The 15,785-nt window shown below is 42.0% G+C and overlaps 1 protein-coding gene across 1 annotated transcript; it reads right to left on the bottom strand.

Moving 5' to 3' along the window:
• Positions 1–12,534: 12,534 nt before the first annotated feature.
• LOC136463283 (ubiquitin-conjugating enzyme E2 variant 1C-like) lies at positions 12,535–15,585 on the bottom strand. Its single transcript, XM_066462293.1, has 4 exons — positions 15,401–15,585; positions 13,645–13,784; positions 13,070–13,195; positions 12,535–12,972 (listed from the first exon to the last, which is right to left on the bottom strand). The coding sequence occupies exons 1-4, from the start codon at positions 15,438–15,440 to the stop codon at positions 12,832–12,834; spliced, it is 447 nt and encodes a 148-aa protein (XP_066318390.1). The 5' UTR covers positions 15,441–15,585; the 3' UTR covers positions 12,535–12,831.
• Positions 15,586–15,785: the final 200 nt, after the last annotated feature.

Raw genomic sequence — 15,785 nt, 5'->3', positions numbered from 1 at the left:
ACCTCCGCCGCCGCCGATGACTATGGAGCAACTCATGGCAATGCAGGCATAATTGATGCAGACTATGATGCAGCATATTCAGAATCAGCCTGTAGGAGGACCGCTGCCTGTCCAAGTTAGAGACAAGCAAGGGGAGTTTATGAAGGGACGCCCTCCGATATTCACTCGTGCTGCTAATCCTTTGGAAGCAGATGACTGGCTACGCGCTGTGGAGAAACAACTGAACATGGCGCAATGTAATGATCTGGAGAAAGTGCTCTATGCTTCTGGCCAGCTTCAGGAAGCCGCTCAAGATTGGTGGGAGTCATAGCTGTATGGACGTCCTGCCAATGCTCCTGCTGTCACCTGGTAGGAATTCAAGAATGAGTTCAGGGGATATCACATTCCAGAAGGACTAATAGCAGCTCAAGCAGGAGGAGTTTCAGGCTCTCAAGCAGGGATCCATGACTGTGAGCGAGTATCAGTGACAAGTTTGCTCAGTTGTCACATTATGCTCCTAATGAGGTGGCTGATGATGCTGATAAGCAGCATCATTTTCTCAAGGGTCTGTATGATGGTCTCCAGCTTCAGCTTATGTCCAACACCTACCCCAACTTTAAGCTCTTGTGAATCGCGCTATTGTAATTGACAATAAGCGCAAGGAGATGGATGCCAAAAGGAACAAAGCTTCAGGGACAGACCTCTGGAAGCAACACCCACCAGCGTTCCAACCCGCAACAAGGCTCTCAGCAGAGGTACCAGGGACCATCTTATCAGTGGAATCACAACCCAAACCAACAACAGCCTCAGTACCAGCAACAGAATGGCAACCAACGCTCTCAGCAGCAGATTGACGGCTAGACTCCATGCCAAGGGAATCCCAACAACACTCCTGTGAAGAATAGTCCATCTAGCAACCCCAATGTGTGCTATCGCTGTGGAGAAGTTGGGCATTATGCTAATCATTGTCCTAGGAAGCAAAATCAGTTGGCTCCACAGAATCAGAACAGCAACCAGAAGGCAACTCCACGACCACCTAACATTGGAAAGGTGAACCATGTGTTTGCTAAGACTGCATAGGAAGCGCCCAAGGTTATGCTGGGTACGTTCAGTGTCAACTCTACCTCAGCTACTGTTCTTTTTGATTCAGGTGCATCACATTCTTTATCTCACAAGCTTTTGTTAGAGTGCATAGCATACCTTTGCGAGCCATGAAAAAACCCATATTAGTAAATTCACCAGGAGGTACCATAGCAGCTTCTTATTGCTGTCCCTCAGCTAGTATTACTCTAAGGGGGGTAGATTTCAACGCGAGCCTTATTGTGTTGAGAACTGCTGGTATTGATGTTATTCTAGGTATGGACTAGATGAAGCAACACCGGGCAGTGATTCAGTGTTAGGAGCAGGCAGTAGTTCTGACAACGCCAAAGGGAGACAAGATCAGTGTTGATGTTGCAGTGCAAAAGCAACAGACAGCTATAGTGAACTAGCTAAATGATAATGTCAACCAACATGATCGCGTTGTGGATGAGTTTCTGGATGTTTTCTCTGACGATTTGCTAGGTATGCCACCTGACCGCGACATTGAGTTTATTATTGAATTATTACCTAGAACTACACCCTATAAGCTAAGCGTCCATATAGAATGGGGGTTAATGAACTAGAAGAACTTAAGAAACAATTGAAGGAGTTATAGAAGAAAGGTTTTATCCATCCTAGCTCTTCTCCTTGGGGAGCACTAGTTATCTTTGTGGACAAGAAGGATGGTACTCAAAGAATGTGTGTTGATTATCGGTCACTTAATGAAGTTACTATTAAGAACACGTACCCATTGCCTAGGATTGATGACTTATTTGACCAGTTGAGAGGTGCTTGTGTGTTCTCAAAGATTGATCTACGTTCTGAATATCCAGCCTGTTCAGGAGGCCATAAACGATCATGGATTATTTACTGCTGGCTGGTTTGGTGTGAGAGAAAAACACTGTTCCCGGCTAGAAATTTACGATCGTTTACGAGCAAGTGAACAGGCTGATCATCAATTGAAGATTCATGCAACTGACATTCCCAAGACAACTTTTACTACGAGGTATGGGTTGTATGAGTACACAGTTATGTCTTTTGGTTTGACCAATGCACCTGCATACTTTATGTACTTGATGAATAAGGTGTTCATGGAATTTCTTGACAAGTTTGTGGTGATATTTATTGATGATATATTGGTATTCTCCAAAAATAAAGAAGAACATGCTGAACATCTAAGGTTAGTCTTGCAGAAGCTTAGAGAACATAAGTTGTATGCTAAGCGGAGCAAATGTGAGTTTTGGTTGAGGGAAGTCTCTTTTCTAGGTCATGTTGTCTCCAATGGAGGAATAGCAGTAGATCCTAGCAAGGTGAAGGATGTGTTGAACTGGAAACCACCAACTGATGTGAGTGAAATCCGTAGTTTTCTTGGATTAGCTGGTTACTATCGAAGATTCATTGAAGGATTTTCCCAGCTTGCAAAGCCTATGACTGCATTATTAGAGAAGAACACCAAGTTTGTGTGGTCTAAAAAGTGTCAAGCTAGCTTTGATGAATTAAAGAAGAGGTTGACTACAGCTCCAGTGTTGATATTGCCAGACTTGAGCAAGAAATTCTCCATCTATTGTGATGCGTCTCGCCAAGGTCTTGGTTGTGTTCTCATGCAAGAAGGAAGAGTGGTGGCATATGCATCTAGGTAGTTGAGGAAGCATGAGCTAAATTATCCTACACATGATTTGGAATTAGCAGCAATGGTTCATGCTTTGAAGATCTAGAGACACTATTTAATTGGACATAAGAGTGACATCTACACAGATCATAAGAGCTTGAAGTATATCTTCACTCAGTCGGATCTAAACTTGAGACAGTAGTCGATGGTTGGAGTTGATCAAGGACTATGATTTGGAAGTGCATTATCATCCTAGGAAGGCAAATGTTGTGGCCGATGTGCTTAGCAGGAAGAGCTATGCCAATGAGGTGCAAGTGGTGCCTATGTCAAGGGAGTTGTGTGCTGAAATTGAGCGTCTCAACTTAGGTTTTGTCACTAATGCAGTAGAGTTGGTGATAGAGCCTATCTTAGAGCAAGAGATACGCAAAGGCCTAGTTGAAGGATGAGAAATTAAAGGAGATAGCTGAGAATGTAGTCATTGGTAAGGCGTCCAGGCTTCGTATGGATGACAATGGTACTTTATGGTTTGGTAAGAGATTATGCGTGCCAGAGAGCAAGACTATTAGAGATGCAATCTTGTGTGAAGCTCATGAGTCCAGCCTATTCTATACATCCTAGGTGTACTAAGATGTATTTGGATCTTAAAGAGAAGTATTGGTGGTATGGATTAAAGAGAGACAGTGGCAGAGTATGTGGCTTTGTGTGACACTTGCCAAAGGGTGAAAGCTGAGCATCAAAGACCTACAGGATTGCTACAACCAATGAAGATTCCTGAGTGGAAGTGGGATGAGGTTGGTATGGATTTCATAGTTGGTCTGCCCCGCACTTGGAGAGGATATGATTCTATATAGGGTAATAGTGGATCGCTTAACCAAGGTTGCTCATTTTTTGTCGGTCAAGACCTATTTATACCAGTGCAAAGTTGGCTGAATTGTATATGGAGAGGATAGTGAGTCTACATGGAGTTCCTAAGAAGATCGTGTCTGATCGAGGTACTCAATTCACATCCCACTATTGGCAGAAAGTACATGAATCCTTAGGGACGAAGTTGAATTTTAGCACAGCATATCATCCACAGACCGACATACAAACTAAATGGACGAACCAAATATTAGAAGATATGTTGAGAGCTTCTACATTACAATATGGTACCAGTTGGGATAAGAGTTTGCCTTACGCTGAATTTTCATACAACAACAGTTACTAGAAGAGTCTCAAGATGGCACCTTTTGAAGCATTATATGGACGAAAGTGTAGAACACCATTATTTTGGAATCAGATAGGTGAGAGTCAAGTGTTTGGTCCAGATGTGCTTAGAGATGCCGAAGAACAAGTGTAGATGATTAGAGATAATCTAAAAGTGGCACAGTCTCTCCAGAAAAGCTATGCAGATACTAGGAGAAGGGATTTGGTTTTTCAAGTAGGAGATTATGTGTATCTCAAAGTATCACCGATGAAAGGCATAAAGAGGTTTAGCATGAAAGGTAAATTAGCACCAAGGTATATTGGTCCATTTAAGGTTCTTGAGAGAAGAGGCGAAGTTGCTTATCAATTGGAACTACCAGAAAGCTTGTTAAGTGTGCACAATGTTTTTCATGTGTCTCAACTCAAGAAGTGTCTGTGTGTGCCTGAGGAGCAATTACCTTTGGAAGAGCTCAGTGTGAAAGAGAACCTCACATATCTAGAGTATCCCATTAAGATATTAGAGACAGTGGAAAAGGTCACTAGAAGCCAGGTCATACGGATGTGCAAGGTACAATGGAATCGGTACTCAAAGACTGAGGCAACATGGGAGCAAGAGGAGGATTTGAGATCAGAATATCCACGACTTTTTGAGCCACCAGTGGAATCTCGGGGACAAGATTCATCTTAAGGGGGATAGGTTTGTAACACCTAGAAATTTGCATCCTTTCGAAATAGCTTAAATTGATTTAAATATGCAATTGTGTGTGCATTCAAATGTAGGGAAAATAATAATCTTGTCAAATTAAAATCTAACATAAAGCTAGACACATGATGTTGCATACATGCTGCTGCACTTTATTAATTTGTAATGTATGGTTTTTGTCTCATCTCTCTGTATTCAAAATTCTTTTGAAAGGCTTTGGAAAGTTCAGCTTTCAGAAATTGTCAAGGGAAAATGACTATGCTTCTCTCTATTCTCTAGCCTAATGGCTTGCTTCCCGCTCTGCTGTCGTGGCCCAACCTCCATCATCTTTCTTGTGATGGAAAGGAAGTCGTAGCTTTCCTTTGTTAAGGGCGTCCAAATCCTTTTCGATCTCCATCCTTTCCATCTCTAGGAATGACCATGACTATAAAAGTGATGCGTTGTACACTGCCATTTCCTGACCCCTTCGCAGCAGTCACATCGCCCGGAGCTCTCACGCCGTCGCCATCCTCGCTGCTGCTGCTGCACATCAACCCGCTCGTGCGCAGCTTCGCCGTCGTTCTTGACCCTGTGCCGAGCTTTGTGCCGAGTTGAAGAAGCCGTCATAGCCCTTCTTCCTCGCTCGTTTGCTTTCTATCGCTCTCACGCCTTCGCCGAACATGTAGGAACACGTTCATCCACCCCATCAAGCTGCACATCGTCTACATCTTGTTTCTGTCCGCGTAATAGCCCTAGGTGAGTTCGCGGTCGTCCACTCTATCTCCTAGTATTTTTGCTTTGGTTTACGTCGCTTGGAATCGTCGTATCCATGAGCGTCGGCGAGCTCCTCGCCGCCATCAATGGAGACCACCGTGCTGAAGTACAGCATAGCAGTGCAGCCATCTCTCTCTCTTATACTCTTTCATTGATTTTCAGCCGTCCAGATTGAGATCGACGCTCCTAGATTAGGAACATACCCTTTCGCTGGTAGTTTTTCTAAAGAGACCCTTACTTTTTAGATAATCAAACCTGCAGTCCCTGCACAGTAATGAAAACCGAATTTTATTTCTTTTAATTCGAAAATAAGTTCACAGTAATTACTAGGATTGCCATCCGTAGCTTATAATTAACCTATCTTCTCCGTTTTAAATCCGATTTCGGTGATTCTCGCGTCTGTGTGTTTGTAGTGACGTGTAGAATATTTTTATAGGCTTTTAAACATGTTTTTCCTCTGTTGGTGTACTGTTCTAACCATAGCTCTTGTTTGCTTGTGCATGATTGCGTGGATGTATGTGTGTTGCTTTGATGATGATTATCGAGTATAGACGGTGAGTTTTACTACGTTCATCAAGGCCAATACTTCGAATGATCAGCTAGGACCAGCAGGAGTTCATTGATCAAGGCAAGTATAGCATGGGATCATCCTTGACACCCACTCACTGTTAATTATTTAAATTCAGTACTGCATGTGTCTACCTTGATTACCACTAAGGATTTCCTAGCTTTGTGCCTATACCTTGTTACCTATGGGTTTTTGCATTGGGTAGTGATGCTAGTGCTCAATTAAAGACCATGATCTTGTAACTTGACTAATGGTATATGCAATAAACACTAAAAGATGTTTTTAGCAACAAGGAACAAGGGGGTTAGAGCATAGTTTTTGTGATGCTCTAGATTTCTCTCCTTAAGGACTTATCTATAAGCGAAAATCTAGGACTTATAGTACAACCATGAGTGCTACATGGCTCTGGCTTTAGTCAAGTATGAGGACATTTTCTAGCTCGTTAGAGGTTATCAAAAGGCGTAAAAGGGGCTTGCCACATTGGGTATAGGACAACCTCTGTTCTTATGTGTATAGCCATGAAGGAATTTTGCCATTCGAAAGAGGGGTTCCTACATCTACCTACCGAGGAATCCTAGCGGCCCTAACTTGTTAGACAAACCTTTGAAAGACTTATAGTGAACCCTGCCGATCTTCCTTGGTAGTGGGTCAAGAGGCAGATCACCTTGGGCAAAAGGGTAAATCACGACTCATGGTGAAAGTATACAAACTCTGCAGAGTGTTAAAAACTGTTATAACAGCCGTGCTCACGGACACGAGCAGCCTTGGACCCTTATGGAATAGATAATCATTAATGATAAGTATGTTTATGCTATTCATTATTCATGTCTACTTGATCATGTGTTTGTTTTGGTTATGTTAAACTTGTTGCTACTCTATTGCATAAAACTATGATTCAATAAAAGCTAAATGCAGTTAAACCATTGTCTACCTTTTGAGCCTCATGAACCCCTGTGTTATTCTTGTTGAGTACGAGATGTACTTACGCTTGTTTATATTTACTACTTGGATAAAAATTCCTGGATGGGTAATAGGTGGCAATGGTTATGAGGATTTCTAGACTTGTGATCAATCAGTCGACCGTCCCTATGTCTATGGAGGCGCCATAAGTTATCTTTAATTATTCTGTCGCTAGACTTTGATATCCTTATGTAATGGATTAAATATTTGTGATGTAATAAAGCACTGTGCTTGGTATTCTCCTTTAATTTGTCTCTATATGTGTGTAATTGATTCCTAGGCACACATATGGTTTTATATACAATTTTGTCTTTAAAATTGGGTATGACACATTCCAACAAAAGCATGGGAGATAAGACAACTTAGAAGAGCCTTGCCCATGGCCTTACTCCTCGTTCATGGCAGGGAGAGAAGTAATTCTTACAATACCCATGATATATCGTGCCATCTACAACAAGTGGAAATAAATCTTGAGTATGAGAAGGTAGTCAGCTTAGACTTACCCGTCATAAACCAAAAATAAAGTGACTCCAAGGATTATGCAAGGCTTTATAAGTGGAGCTATCTTGACAATATTTTGCATAAAAGCCACTAATTGAATAATACATTTTTTTAATTCGAATCCAAGTTAATTATAGCTATTCATCTCTATATTAGCATGTAACCTATGCCAAACATGTGATGTATGATTAGGAAGCAAAACAATAACAACCATAGCCAGTGTAACATTCCCATGTTCATCATAACCATCAAATTTTATAGTTCAATTACTACGATGCTGGAGCTAGTCGAGTTTCTCGCTATCCAGGAGAGATAGTGATTCGAATCGGTTGCAATCAGCTGGACAGTTATTCCTAACACAAACCTAGACTATACCTGCACCAAGGTAGTCTTAGATCACCTTTGGTACAACTCAGGTACACATTTCGTTGGTTCGATCAGCGCCACACTCTTAGGGACACTACCGAATGCCAGGTCGATCAGGACTTCTAACCTACCCTTGGCCTCACACCTGGCTCCCCGTATATCCTTACTACCTCTATTATGCGCACTCTAATAGAACGAGGCCTAGCCTAAGTTGAGCTACTTGACTTCACGGATCGGAATAAGTTATCTGGCCAGCTAAGTGAGAGGCATGCGTTCAATCTCAGCATAAGTGCCAGCAACGGCACTGATCCTTAATCGGCACAGATGGAATCACATGAGTCAACCTACACATAGACTCTACCCAGCCTCCAGTGATAATATCCCATGGTTCTTTTCTACGATAGCAAATATAGCCAACCGGGGTCCGGTATCCACCTATATCTCGCAGGTGACAGGAAATCACCCGACTTCTACCGGTCTAAGCATGGCTAAGCATATATTCGATCCTAGACCTACATAGGGTTCAAGGTATATGTCTGGACAAGGAAATTATATGCATCAAGAGTTTCCAATCAACTCCTATAACCTAATGCATTAAACATAAAAAGACTCAAGTTGATATTTGAAAAACATAGGAGGCTTAGAATGCTCCGGGGCTTGCCTTTCAAAAAAGATGTAGACCTATGATCAGGGCACTCTGGTAGTTCTTCTAGGAGCCTGCTCCTCACTTTTAGGAGCTACCTGCTATTTTGCCTCCTGATTCTCCTCTTCGGCCTCGAACTCCAAGAGGGTGATTCCTTCGGACGATCCTATATGCATGAGCATAAATAAGATACCATGGATGCGTAGGTAATGACATAGATGATATGATATGATATATAATGAAATGCATAATCATAAATATCTTTAACAGCAAGGCATTAGGGTGATATTCAAGGTTAACTTTCTTTTACTGAGTAGGTATGTATCTCTTCTCTAGTACTTAATCAAACACTCACTTAGGTATTTACTAGACTGCAACAGCAGTCACTTGTTTTGACCATAACTAGAGTTTTACACATCCAATTAACCTGATCTAAGACTTTCTAGAAAGCTTATAAAATTATCTACAACTTTCTTATTAACAAGTTTCACAGAAGAGATCATTATCATCACAAAATTGTCACCACAACAGAAACTACACATGCAGCCATCCAGTTGAATTATAAAGCAATAATTAACTAGCTGTCTATAACCAATTAATTTTGAGCACAACTACTCATATAAACAGATCATATGCATCACAAGCACCATAGAAAATATCATGGTTAAGCCCAATTAATTTACTTATACCCCTTTATTAATTTCCTTATATAATAGAGTGATTTAAAGGATAATTATTTTTAGTTCACAATAAATCCTGAGAAAACTATAGTAGCCTACATATAACTCCAATAGTCTACTGTACAAATTTCATACAATTTGGATAAGTATAGCCACCCTTACAAAAATGACAAGTTTCATAGGCTTATTTTAGCAAAAATAGTCTAGCCTAGTGAAAAGCTATCAAACAACATATTTCATATTTTTCTTACTTTCATCCTAGCATAAGAATATTGTGTAAAAAAATTTTATGATCATAAGTTATGTATTTTTACCTCAATTAATTTCACCAGAAACTAGCAATTAATCAATGTTAAATAGTAAAACCAAATTTCAAGTATGCCTAATGTAGGTTTAGTATTTTTCCTAGCTAGAGCATGTCAACACAAGACCAACAAAATTGGAAGCTAGAGCCTGAAAACAACATACTATGGCCACCGTCCGTTTAACCGCTACCGCCGCATCTGGTCTTCGTCGTAGGTCCTAGAAGCTAGAGCCACCGTTCGTTTAACCACTACCGCCTTGTTGGTGACGGAATGCACATCCACGCCGTGCGGACCCGCCATGGCCACGAGCACAAGCTCGCCGCGACCAACCCCAACTAGTCACCCTTAGTTCCCTCTGGTGCCCATTACCAAGTCGCCTTGAGCTCTAGATCCGTAGCCCATGATGGAGGCAGGTTACCAATAACCCCCTCACCGGAATAGCAAGTGCTGCCGTCGTGCACTGGGCGCCGCCCAGCTCCGCGCACATGGCCGGACACCACCGCCGCTCCGCCGTGACTTCGACCTAACCCTAGAGCTCCATTAGGACTCCCTGATGTTGTAGCATTGCTCGCATAGCTGTGTCGTTGCCGAAGACGATGAGTCTACCACTAAGCACCTTCGCTGTGCCACCATGGTCGCCGGCAAGGTAGCTCCGGTGATTCGCCGAGCCAACCAAGCGTACCAATCAATGCGCAAGGGTGTGGGGAGCACGACGTCGGTGACCTCGCCGTCATCGAGCTCTGGCCGGTCAGCGCCATCCTCTGCTCCTGTCTCGCTGACGCATGGGCCCATTGACCCGTGGGGCCCCGCTGTCAGTCGCAATGGGTGCACTGGACTGGGTGCATGTAGTGTATTTTGGGTGTTTGAATTTTTCTTTATTTATATTCACAGATTTTGTAGCAAACTTGCAAAATCATATCTAGAGCTAGGAATGTCCCAATTGAGTGAACCAAATTTTATTGGATTCATCATTAAGTGTACTATTTGATAAAAATATGAAACCTACTGTTTGGGGTAGTTTTCTAGGGGAATTAAATTAAGCTAGTAAAGTGCTTTTAAATTAGTTTTTATCTTGTAAAAATACACTATGGAGGACTAATCTTCTCTTGATAGCTGACTCTAATCTTGATGAGGAGGATATGAATTAGGGATTTTAGGATGGCTCTGCTGGAGAGGGGTACAAGGCTATATATAGGGGGGTAGCGTCAATTCTAGACCCTCAGGATCAAACCGACTTAAAAGGACGACGTAGATGCAATCTAGGAGGTGGTGGAGAACCGACATTCGAAGCGGAGACTGAACGGTGGGGCACTGGGCCGGCCAGCCTACAGGTGGGGTCGACCGGCCCCACATGTCATCCACTTGTGGTCTTCTTCGGTGGAGTCTTTTGGTGTCTTCTAGAGTCTTCCCAAGTAGGTATCCGTCGCAGAAAAAAAACATGATTTACTTTGAGAAATAGGTCCTCCTTGATGATTTTCTAAATAAACCTTGCTGAAAATACATAATCACCAAAACTCATGAAATTTATCAATTTAGAACCCCTATACCTATGTTTGGTGATGGAATTAAGTATATATGCAGGATATGTTGACGGTTTATAATGATGTTAGTAACCGTCAACACCTATCGGTGGGAAGGGAAGGCCTGCACACCACGTCTAGGGTGTACGCTAGACCATTGTTCTAGATGTCTCCCTTACCCAAGCTTGCTGGCTACCGAAGTTTCCCACCAGGTAGGCTTGTGACAGCTATCGACGATGTGTTTCAAGTGTTTCAGGTATTTCAGACTTATGTTTCAAGTGTTTCATCCGAATGCTGCAAATAGATCTAGGATGTTGCATATATTGTAAGCCTATGTTTCAAGGTGTTTCAGACGTATGTTTCAAGTGTTTCATTTAGATGTTGCATATGTTACAATGGCTCTATACGCATATTTCAAGTGTTTCACATGTTTCAGACTCATGTTGCAAGTGTTTCATCTAGATATTGTAAAAGTAGATCTCGATGTTGCATATGTTGTTATGACTATACACGCTTGTTTCAAGCGTATGTTTCAAGTGTTTCATCTATTTCAGACGTATGTTACAAATTTTTTATCTGGATATTTCAAAAGTAGATCTGGGAGAGCATATGCTTCATCTGTCGTAGCCACCCTACTACTGCTGTTGGGGGTGCCACCGTGGGCCACCATGCGGGCTTTTGAGGCCGGCAGACACCTTCGCAGCACGCATTCGCAAGCAGGGTAGGTGACTGAGACCCACGTGGGGCCTAGGGATGGGCGTGGGGCGCGGGATGGGCTGCTGGAGTGCATGATGGGTGCGGGTGCGGCATCCGGACGTGGGGGCACTGACGCTGGATGGGATGTGAACTCGAGTCGTGGGATGCGGTGCGGGATAACGCGCGGGAGCTGCGTCCAGACGCGTCGTCTATTCCGGACGTCCGGGTGCTAGCCCTTCCGTTATAAAAAGGTTACGCAATTTATTTGACACATTTTATCACAATATTGTACAACAATTAAATGCTGCAGATAACCTATGATACTGTATGATGAAATCGTGTAGATAATTTCATTCATCAATCTAAACATGTAAAGCTATTTCATTCATCAATCTAAGCATGTAAAGCTGATGTGACACTCAAGAAATTATAGGGGTCTATTTGGATCCCTTGAATTGAAACAGATATCTAGAAAGTGTTTCTCAATTCATTATTAGATTACTTTCTAATTTCTCCCAATTTCTCATAACCAAACAGTTCCTAAGATGAAACTATACATAGAGACTGGCCTTTCCCCGCCAGAGCACTTAGCATGCTCAAATATCACTGTATTCAATGTCTGTATTGAAGTTGTTAGCTATTGGATGGTCTGCTAAAACTAAGGAATTGTAAGAATTGCTACGGCGAAGAAAACGACCCTAATATACAAGGCACCATTGTGCACGCCAGGCAGCAAGAGTTTGTGTTACGGTTCATCTTCCATCAAAGTTATTGCAATTTGTGCAGCAAAACACGAGTACAACACAAGATAGAGCGCGACTATTAAATTGTAATCTTACGAGGGCTTTACGAGTAGCAGTTGGAAATATGACAAGAATTCAAGAGCATAGAGAATAGTACTGGATACATGTGGATGGACGACGTCAAGCAAATCGGGATCCAAAAAAGATACAAGACGGAATGCATGGCAACAGTTGAAAGAGAGCTGTACCTCGAAACCGCACACACACGAGGTCTAATATTATATAGATATAAGACGCATTTGTTTACTTAACACGGCACTACGCCACTTTCAAAGATACATCCCTGGAACCTGCAACCACCCATGCAAGAATTGCAAGGAAGATGTTTTCTGTAGTTCACTGCGGTTCACAGATACAAGAACATAGCATAAAAAATCATAAAGACAGACACTGGCACCAGATGTAGAAGCTGTTTTTTAACCCTTAAAACAACTTATCGTTACTGTTGTTGGATCCCATGATGGGCCAGTGAACACTTCATTAGAAGAATGTCCCTTCTGGAGGCTGCACTAACTTTCGATTCTGCGAGGCAGCCATCTCTTTCTTGAGCTGGGCTAGGATGTTCTCCATTGTGTAGTCTCGCTGCCAGTTTGCTAGCAAACCAAACTTCTTTGGATCAACCTACATGGATGTACCAATAGGAAATTAGTTGCGTGAATGCATGCTCAGTTGCTCACACAGGAATGACAAAGACAGAGAAGAGCGAGGCAGTAATTACCACTCCCGTCTCGTGATTAACACATGTCATGTTGATTCTTGAGTGGAACCTGACAGATGGTGGCTTCTCAGGATAGTCCTTGTCACAAAACAACTTAAGCTGGTAGATGCGACCCTCATGTACAGTCTTACAAGAGAGACATTGCAGAAAGTGGAAATAAATTAGATAGCCAAGAGAAGTAACTCTATGGAAAAGACTCTGCGCTGTTAGAGAAGAGCGCCAGATGGTTGAATATTCAATGATTTGCTACATGCCCCAAGCAGTTTTCTTGCTATGTGATGTCAAAAATGGGATATCCACAAATTTATTTATTCATATTTCAGGAGGAAGAATCATCATGGTTAATCATATATATACATTAATCTACAACCACTGTTGTCACCATCCTTTTCTCCATGCTATTAAAGGTTGAACAGCCATGTTTGGTTGAAACGATTTAATTAGACATGGTATAGATAAAATTTAAGGTTGCATGCAGGTGTTGCAGCAAAGTACTAGTAGTTGACAGTTGAGCATGTCTATATTATTAAAAGAAAGGCACAGCAAAGCTCAAGAGGATGAGATTGTGCTCTCACATTGTGAGGGCCGATGATGGTACCAGTCCATGACCGCATATAGATGTCATCTGCATCATCCATTCCATAGCTCACTGTCCCATCACCAATGCCCTTCTCTCCACGCTCAAGCTCTTCTAATAGCCTGAAGTTCCGAGGAACTGCATTTTTTATCATTTGTCAGTTATGCAAGCAGGTAATGCAATGAATTATACTAGTAATCTACTAAATCAATCTTATATGTTACAAAAACAGGAACTTAGCCTAGCTCAGTTGGTGAGAGATATGGGCATACACCCCCCACTACCCAAGCTCAAAGTCTTCTTTTTGCACAAATTTGGGTGTCTATATCTTAATATTTGCAATGCACCTAGTTCCTCCTATGTTGGTTTAGTTTACTGTAAGGACCTTTTGATATACAGCAGCAAACAACACTATAGAAAAGCATTGAACTAAAGTAGAACAAAGACATGGGCAAACATAAGGAAGAACAAGATGACTGACACTCAACCTATATGCAGACAAAAAAAAAGGAACAGAACACAAAAGTAGCCAAACAGGGGTTTAGTAGTCTTAGAATAGATAACATGTCGATATCTTGCACGCATCATTCTTTGTGCAAATCAGTCTGCATAGTTCATTTGAATAAGTGGCCTAAAAAATGAAACAAAAAAGAAATATCACAGCTCATTTTTGGATTGTATGGAAACATTTTATTCCTCAAAAGAAAATACAGAGGCCAGGCAAAATCATCTTCTGGTATGTATTGCATAAATAAAGATGGAAAGCAGAACCACCCACCTCTTCTACAAGGAAAAAAAGGAACAAAAGAAGTATAGGTTGCACTAGTTATCTCCTATTCATCCGTTGCTCTCGTTTTACATGTGCATGTGCTTTAAGAAAAGTGAGCTCCATTTTGAATAAAACAACCCTGTAGTAAACAGAAAATAATACCAGGCTGATGAAAGCACCATGGCAGCACAAGGATGACAAATAGATCCACTGTCAACCTTCATGCAAAAACTCAACCAAGCAAAAATTCTATCAGTACTGCCATTTTCATGATCAAGAGAATGCATTGCTTCTTTATTTTCTCACAAACTAAAACGGTCCAATTGCGATGCTACCACAATACCTAACCCCCAATCTCCACCCCTAATCATTTATTCATGCGATATGAACTTTAATTCATTAATTAAAGTATATCAGGTACGGACTTGCACAACTGAGAAAAGAATCAGGAAACCAGAGCATTGGATGCAAAAGGAAACACAATCAGGAAACCAGAGCATTGGATGCAAAAAGGAAACCCTTAGTAGTGCCAATGCACCCGCTTGATTACCCCTCGAAATGCTTAAAGAAATAATTGAATCGAATCAATCCGATGTTCCTAGCAAAATTAACACACAGTTCTGAACCAGTACAAAACATTCATAGGGCTGTTAATCTTTCATGCAAGTAGGACCGGCCGATTCTCTAAAGCATTCATAGGGCTGTTAATCTTTCATGCAAGTAGGACCGGCCGATTCTCTAACAATTAGTCCAACCCAGCACGAATAATAACACATCTAGGTTATCCGCGATGCAGTATCCAATAGAACAATCCGTCCAATCCAACCCAACAATAGCACCACACATGCATTCCTCTCCAGCCATAGTCGAATCGTATCACCCAGGGGGCAGATCGGGGCACGCGGGCCCCGCGCAAGGTAGACCAAAGACCGGATCGGATCGGGAGATCCACGGCAGAAAAAAAAGGTGGGGTAGGTTACTTTACCGACGACGCTCGACCCGGCGCCGGAGCTTCCCAGCGTCATCGCCGGTGGATGGATCCGCCGGGGTACGGGAGGGAGGGAGAGGGTTTGGGGGTTTCGCCCTCGGGCAGGATGAAGAGGAAGGAAAAAGCAGCGGCTGCGCACAAGCAAGGCTGGAGGGAGAGACCGAGAAGGCGACAGGGTTGTTCGCTCTTATTCCTCTTGTTGGGCTTCACGGCACGACTAAATCTTTTATCTTAAAAATATAGTCATGGTAGGGTAAGATAATAATACTATTAAATTAAATATTAATATTAAAGTGATATTTAATTTAAAAAGTAAAGTTCGTGAAATTAATATAGTCACGGAAAGCACGGCGTCGTAGGCTCACAAACTCTACTATATAGA

Source organism: Miscanthus floridulus, chromosome 7, assembly GCF_019320115.1.
Source record: "Miscanthus floridulus cultivar M001 chromosome 7, ASM1932011v1, whole genome shotgun sequence".
NCBI classification, from domain to species: domain Eukaryota; kingdom Viridiplantae; phylum Streptophyta; class Magnoliopsida; order Poales; family Poaceae; genus Miscanthus; species Miscanthus floridulus.
The sequence above is the reverse complement of the archived record's forward strand: the minus strand, read 5'-3'. Positions and strand labels throughout refer to the sequence as shown.

What these genes read in the sequence shown, in the direction of transcription:
- LOC136463283 (XM_066462293.1), bottom strand. Translation starts at nt 15,440, where the DNA reads ATGACGCTGGGAAGCTCCGGCGCCGGGTCGAGCGTCGTCG. An exon ending in CGCCGGGTCGAGCGTCGTCG is followed by an intron (nt 13,785 to 15,400) that starts GTAAAGTAACCT and finishes TAAAAAATGCAG; the next exon opens with TTCCTCGGAACTTCAGGCTA. An exon ending in TTAATCACGAGACGGGAGTG is followed by an intron (nt 12,973 to 13,069) that starts GTAATTACTGCC and finishes ACATCCATGTAG; the next exon opens with GTTGATCCAAAGAAGTTTGG.